The following is a 7,263-nucleotide window of genomic DNA, read 5'->3' as shown; positions in this document are numbered from 1 at the left end:
ATAAAAGAAGATAAATTTGAAATTCGGTGACAAACTTTTCCCTCGGTGGAAAACGAATTGATCCTCGTAGTATATAAACCTTTTTTTAGGGTTTTTATTTATATTAGTTTAACAGTACTCCTATTACCGAATCCTTGACCAATTCCCCACCTTGCGTGTGGCATTGGCGCAGATACGATGCAGCCTTCCTCCCGACCCCATCATCATGCACATTAATTACGTATCCGCAGAGAAACCACGCAGTATCAGCTTTTCCTCGCAGCGCCTCGTGATATTAGTGCTCTCGTTTTCCCCGCAAAAAAAAGTTTTCTCAAATTTTCTTTTTTTTTACCCAAATATCTGGTGTGGAAGGGTGAGGCGAGATCTCCACGGTTTCCTCTCCACCGTCCCGTCCCCACGTACCCGTTTCCTCCCGCAGTCTTCTTCTTCCTCTCCCGAGTCCTGACCTACCCTACCCCCGCCCCTGCCCCTCCCAAGCAAGCTCCAATCCCGGCCCGATGCGCCTCCGGCGCCCCCGCGCCGCGCCCTCGAGCTAGCTCCCCGCAGCTTGCCAGCGACCTCCGCCTCTCGCCACGCGCCTCGCCGCCATCGCTGCGCGGCGACATCATCGCGCCCCCCGCTCGCAGCCTCGGCCGGCCAGCCATCCAGCCATCGGTGAGCTTCCTGTAGTCCGGCGATTGGACGAGCTCAGCCGGCCTCAACGAATTCTGGCTGCGCTGACGCAACGCGCGCGCTGCGCCACGTCTTGATCCGCCCCTGCTTCGAGCTCGGAGCTCGTATTTCGTCCCGGCGGATTCTAGGGTTCCATGCTCGCACATCGGCGCGGCGATTCGAATTGGTGCTGCCGGAACCCCTGCGGTGTTTCTGACCGGCTTCGGAATCTGGTAGTTGATTAGCAATTAGTGATTGTGATTTTGGTTCCGCCTGGCTCGGATCATTTTAGGGCTTAATAATAATCCTTTTGCGTTTCCGTGTCTTATGTGTTAAGGCAGGTGCTGGAAAGGCGATGCGCACCCTCGTGTTCTTGCTACTCGTTAGGTGCATTGGTGGCCGGCTGCCCTTTTCAGGTATTCTATTCAGGTTCTGGTGCACGATTGGCTTGCTTCCAGTGTTTCGAATATCTGGGTCGCCACTTGGTTGATTCTGTTCCATTCAAGGGTGTAAATATTCAATACTAGCATTTTGTCAAGTAGGATAAATTAAGAGGATAAGAGTTTTATCTTTGAAGGCTTGAAAATGTTAACGAGGTTGATAGTTCATAGGTTCTTAGTTGGTGATCATCCTTTCTGTGTGCTTGCAGTTTTGAACTTTGTGGAGGAAATTGTTAGCTTCAGTTTCTTGGGGAGTGGCACGATGAACACCAGATGTGTCATTTGTGGCACTTATGAAATGTTAGGTTTGGTCTTACTTCTCAGTTGCTGCTGGTCATAAGAGTATAGCTGTGGCTAAACGCTGAACAGAGTTCATTTTCAGTGTTGTCATGCCGGTTGAGAACCCTTTGAATGTTTGATGAACACAGATGCTAGCTGTGATCAGCATAGTTTTTTTTAATCCTTGATAGCATGCGCGTAGACAAGTGCTATAATATCAATCAACAAGATAACCCTGGTTAATCAGTTTTTTCTAGCTCATACCAGAGAATCCATGGTCTTTACTCTGTTCAGGATCTCAGAAGCTGCATGCAGTAAATAAGAGCCTGCTTGGTTTGGAGCCACATTTTGGCTTGCCAAATTTTGGCAAAGCTCAAACTTGCCAACATTTGGCAACTTTGCTAGTGTTTGATTCGAAGAATTGCCAAAAATTGGAGCCCAAGCATTCAACTGCCAACTTTTTAGGGTTGCCGAAATTTGGCTCAAACCAAGTAGGCTCTAAATATTTATATATGAAGTCTCATGTCTACAACATCCTTCTACTTTTCATGATCATATATGGAAAGCATAATTTACTTAGCTATCTGTTATGTATAGTTTGTTCCTTTTGACATTTGCTAAAATTCTGGTGAGCATACACAGTGTAACCATCAATATTTCAAAGAACACATGAAGTGACGCTTTTATGGTGGGATATTCTGTAGTTCTTTCTGCCTTCAGATCTAAGCAATTGACTACACTTATAAATAGATAATTATATGCAGTAGAAGCTTCTAGTACTCTTTTTCTTCCCTATAACACTAAAACATTGCATTGTTATGACGATTTATGAACATACAAGTCTAATCTCCAGAATTGCCATGTTTGTTAAAGGTGACGGCATAATCACCGATATGCCCACTCTACACACAGCCTTCAAGACACTGCCCAGCACTGCACTATCACCTCACGTTTGTGCTGAGGCTGGTGTTGTGCCTTATGGCTCTGATTTATAGAAGCATAAAATGTGTACACCATACAACTTGGAGTAGCTTTAACATCCTTCACGATGTTTGATGTGTAACTACTGCCATCTGCTATTAGTCCTCATAGATGCAGTTACTTAATCACACTATTTCCTGTGCAGATTTCATGTTCGTCGCACACCTGTCATGTTAATCGATAACCCGAGGAAGCTCTTCTTGTAGCGTAAATAAGGTATAGGTATGCGCCCTCTGTTCTATCTCCACACTTACCATTCGCAAATTGCTTAGTACCTCTGCTTTCATGCCTAAAGTTCTAGTGAATTTTTATTTTACAGGTTTATCATTTCAAATGTCGTCAAGACAAGCTTCAACTTATTATCCCACAAACTTGTGGTAAGTAAGTTCTTTCACATTTAATCTGCTTGGGGTTTGTGCAGTTTTCATTCCAAATAGAACAAAACTAGGACAAACTGAACAGTCTCATCATGGCATCATTAGGCGTTGGATGATAAATGATAATGAATAGGTACTGCTATGACTTTTTGGTATTTTGTCATGGAAGTTCACAGCGTTGTCAAGTCTCCATGTCAGTAGCTTCAATGTTACTTTTTTTTAGATTTAGTTTCAGTGTTACTATATACATTGACATTTTGTGTTTATCATGAAACAGTATATTATTTTTATGTTTCAGATGTGCCTAGCTTATTATGAACATAACTACAATAGTTTCATAATAGTGAATCATAGATTTTCACAGTTAAACACATAACCAGCAGTTACATTTATTTGTCTTCAAGATGTCGATCCTATCTCATCCTTACATTTATTTGTCTACATAGTTTCACTTAGATTTGTAGTTTTGCTCGATTATGCTTCACTGAATTTAATCTGTCTCGTGAAGTAGTAATATTGGACTTAGCTTCAACGTCATATATATGTTTAAAATGTGTAATTACTGAACCGTCATAGTTTATCTCACTATTTTTTCTCGTTGTAATGCAGAACACCAGATGATTTAACAGAAACAGAGGATTACTTCGAGGGAATAGAAGAAATACTGGTCAAAAGACAAAGATTCCATTAACCACAGGTCCAGAGAGGCCTCAGGCGCTGCTCCCCACTCTCAGCTCTCAGTATTTACATTTCACTACATTATGTACAGTCACCCAACAGTTGCTAGGCGCCCAATTTTGCCCGCACCACCAACAGACGATCCTATCTCATCCTTGCACCTCCCGGCAGAAGCCATCTTCATTCTGCCGCCGCCGCTGCCACCCCCACCACCACGACCCCCCTTTCCTTTGCGTGGACTGGCACACTTCCTGCAGATGAATTTTTCAGGGACTTCTTCAAAATCACTGATCCCTGAGCATCTTGTGTGCTGCCACACTCCACACGCATCACACGCCATCATCCTCTCGCCGTCATCGTCCTTGGCACCACAGGTGCAGTCCACCGTCCAGTTCTCCAAGCCCCTCTCCATCCTGAACTGCACAATTCTCCTGTGATCCCCAGTGCACCGTCCTCTCACCCTAACAAGCTGGCTTGGGCCAAGCACGTGCTTCACAGGGGTTGTGTCACTTAAGTTCGGGAATTCAGGGAGCTGTTCAGCCTGGAAGCTATGGAACATGAGGTACGTTTCTTGAAAGACCCTTGCGGCCAGCATTTTCAGTTCACCCAGGGTAGCGGTTGCTGGTAAAAGTACAAGTTCCACCGGCGGTGCAGTGTAGTCCTTTGGGTGATCAAGCAGTTCAATGGAGCACCTCACAGCAAGCAGGATTGGGTTCGGGGGAGATTCTGGAGCACACTCATCATAGTGTTTGATGAACTGCTTGCAGTCAAGTATCCTTGCAGCTGCATTGTGTGCTGATGCACCCACCACCTCTGGTTGCGAAGACAGCATTGTTTCTGGGTTCAGCAGAGCATCATAGAGGAAGCGAAGATCATGTGCAAGATGCTCTACAGAGGGTCCAAACACAGTTGCATCAACTGGGGACTGGTTGGAATATGTTTCCAGCCTGTTTTGGCATGAAATAAGGGTCAAAGACAAGGCCTGATGAAGAGTTCTGAAAATTGGAGCAACATACTGGAAACAAGGTTTACCTGTATTCAATTGCGCTTGTCTCGGTATTGCAGCGGACAGCAATGAAATGGCCATCGTCCATCAGTTTCCCCCGCAGACCTCGAAGAGAGTAATCAAGCAGTTCCTGTGAATCAACAGCCTTCGATGCAGCTCCCCTCAGTGCGCGCCAGGACACCCAGCGCCCAGCTTGGACAGCCCGGAGGACCTTGAGCATTGCAGCTTCTGCTCGGTTGATATCTTCATTTGTCCACATGCAGAGCACGTTCGATTCAACTTCTCTGTGCTCATCCATGGCTGGTTTTGACGTCTCAGCGTCCTTACGAGCTTGATGAAGCAGGTGCATTATGAACCGGAAGAGGTCCCTCACAGTCACAAGCTGTCGATCAGAAAGGGACCAATATAGAGCAATTGTGTTCTGCAAAGGGGTTCTGATGGGGCTGCGATGTGAGGAGTACAACGCCAGGTGTATACCGGAGAGCACATCAACCGCCTCCTGGTAGGTATCTGAGGTATGAGCAAAGCTACCGGCGCCAAACTTGTATCCCCATTCACCATACCATGGATGCCCAGTCGTGATGGCATGCAGAAGCCTATAGTCCATTCCTTGCTTCTTGGATATGTCCATGACAGTGACCTTCCTGCAAGGGGCCAAATGGAATTCTTAGTGCTATTGCTGGACGGATGGTGTTTGAATAATGGTCATGTCATGTCACCCTAACTGCACCATCAACAGCAGTAAAAGCCGTTTACCTCACATGCAGCACCTTGCACAGGCGATCCCAGAAGCTCATTATGTCACGGCCAGTAAGGTGCCTCGACCCGCCCTCGCGGCCATTTACCCTGAGAAGATGCCCATAGCCGTTTGCATGCACAACTGCGTGCAGCAAGTGAGAGGAATCGTCAAGATGCAGGTACCCGCACTCTTCCAGCTCCTCGCCTTCCATGTCAAAGTTGCACAAGAGGCACCTGGAGAAGAAATTGCATCCAAGGTAAGGATACATCTTTGCACAGAGAAGAATCTTTGAACAGACTGTAAAATAAATTCGCACATACAGCCCATGGGCTGAACAAATTCAAGAACTTCGCACAGCTGGAAAACAAATTGGGCATGCAGTTCAATCGTTCGGTCATATGTAATTTTTTCTTCAGACATACATGCAGAAAGGTATGTTCGTTTTGTCCAAGAACTGATATGTATGTTTGTTCTTCCAACCTTGATTCTGCAGCGGCCATGGGAGTCCCGCAGCGCAGGCAGCAGGTGCGACGACGGCCAGCCATCTGGATGCTGTCGTTCTCGATGATGAAATGGTAGCGCTTGCCGCACACCGGGTGCCCACTCCATCCTGCAACAGCGCACAGATGCATTAGAGAATGAGATTCCGTCACCGCTACTGTATGATTGTGACAATCAGGAGAACGAAAATAATCATGCACACTGTTCGCTCAAAAGCAACACCCCAACAATAAAATTTGGTAACAGTTGGCCTAAAAAAAATACAGGAAAACATGCGATGCCAAATGCCATACAGGCGGCATTTACCCGTCACTCAAAAAAAATCACATACCCGCAAAATAATTAAAAAACGAAATCAATATAAATAATAAAAAGACAAACAGGACATTATCCAACAAAAAGTTTTCAAACAGAAAAAAACACAATTTTATACGGGGAAAACAATGTTCTGAGACAAAAAAAAGAGAAGGGGGGAAAGGAAAGCAACTCACCTACGACTCTGCACTGATCGCAATACACAGATCGCGATCTGAGCACATCCTCCTCGACGACGTTGAGCTCCACCCCGCAGCCGCCGGCGTCCTCCTCCGCCCCTTCCTCGCCGACCCGCAGCGACACCCTCCACGTTAGCAGGTGCGGCGGCGCGGCCGCGGCCGCCGGCGAGAAGATGGAGGGCAGCGGCAGCAGCCGCGCGTGCCTCGCGAGGAAGCCCCTCACCGCCTCCCGGAACGTCCCGACCGCCCCGCCGTCCGTGGCCGCCGGGAACCCGGCGAAGTCCCTGGCCTCCGCGCGCGTCCTCGCCTTCTTCAGCGGCCGGCCGTTCACCACCATCTCCGCTGCCCCCTCCGTCGGATCTCGTCAGATCTGGCCGCTCCGCCCCCGTCTCCCTCCTTCCTTCCTCGTCGTCGTCGAACCGGATCGGAACCGAACCGTGGTTAGGGTTTGCGGCGGCGGCCGCTCCGAGATAAAGAGGGGGGAGGTGATGGGGTCGATTCCTTCGAGGTGAAGCACGACCCCGTACGCCCGGTCCTTGTACACCGGCGCGCTGCAATGAATGGCCTGGCCCACGCGCAAGGGGGAGGCCTATGGTGGGACGGGTGTATGTGCCTGCCTGCGGGATCTGATGGGACGGGCGCGTCAGGTCGTGGCAGAGCGCTAACCAGGGTTGGGTGGGTGGGTGGGTGGTTGGGTTGGGTCTGGTTGGGTTCGGGGGCTTTCCGAAAAGATAGCGGCAGAAATGGGAGGGAATAAAGACGCGGGGCATGATGGTCATTTCGGGCCCCCTGTTTCCGGAGAGGACGATTGCGAGAGGTGGACGTGACCCCACGCACGTGGAATGACCTGAATGCCCCTCTTGGTCTTGGGGCTCGCACTTTTCTGGATCTGTTGGTTGTTGGCGCTTCTGCGTACTGGCCTACCACGTGGCGATGGCGTCAGCCAAAGACGTCCAGAGATCAAAATAGTGGTAGGCTATGGTTGAGCAAACCATGGACTTCATTCTATATTTGAACAAAAGAAGCGATCATTTTCTTGAGAGAATAATCATGTTTAGAATAAATATTGTAATCAGAGGGAAAGTGAACATTTTCTTGAGAGAATAATCATGTGGTT

The 7,263-nt window shown here is 48.1% G+C and overlaps 1 protein-coding gene and 1 long non-coding RNA gene across 4 annotated transcripts; one reads left to right on the top strand and one right to left on the bottom strand.

The window, feature by feature from the left end:
• Nucleotides 1–384: 384 nt before the first annotated feature.
• On the top strand, nucleotides 385–3,625 carry LOC123079962 (uncharacterized). 3 transcript variants are annotated; one of them, XR_006438158.1, is made up of 5 exons: nucleotides 385–884; nucleotides 993–1,067; nucleotides 2,497–2,573; nucleotides 2,671–2,728; nucleotides 3,338–3,625. It is a non-coding gene; the product is annotated as an uncharacterized lncRNA (long non-coding RNA). The 3 variants fall into 3 exon arrangements; XR_006438157.1 differs by having other exon boundaries at nucleotides 989–1,067; nucleotides 2,497–2,567; XR_006438156.1 differs by having other exon boundaries at nucleotides 989–1,067.
• Nucleotides 3,391–6,810, bottom strand: LOC123079961 (PHD finger protein At1g33420). Its single transcript, XM_044502802.1, has 5 exons — nucleotides 6,144–6,810; nucleotides 5,632–5,761; nucleotides 5,169–5,384; nucleotides 4,439–5,056; nucleotides 3,391–4,353 (listed from the first exon to the last, which is right to left on the bottom strand). Exons 1-5 carry the CDS (start codon nucleotides 6,481–6,483, stop codon nucleotides 3,498–3,500), a joined length of 2,160 nt encoding a protein of 719 aa, XP_044358737.1. The 5' UTR covers nucleotides 6,484–6,810; the 3' UTR covers nucleotides 3,391–3,497.
• Between the last annotated feature and the right edge of the window lie 453 nt (nucleotides 6,811–7,263).

This window comes from Triticum aestivum, chromosome 3D, assembly GCF_018294505.1.
Source record: "Triticum aestivum cultivar Chinese Spring chromosome 3D, IWGSC CS RefSeq v2.1, whole genome shotgun sequence".
In the NCBI taxonomy this organism is placed as follows: Eukaryota; Viridiplantae; Streptophyta; class Magnoliopsida; order Poales; family Poaceae; genus Triticum; species Triticum aestivum.
The sequence above is the reverse complement of the archived record's forward strand: the minus strand, read 5'-3'. Positions and strand labels throughout refer to the sequence as shown.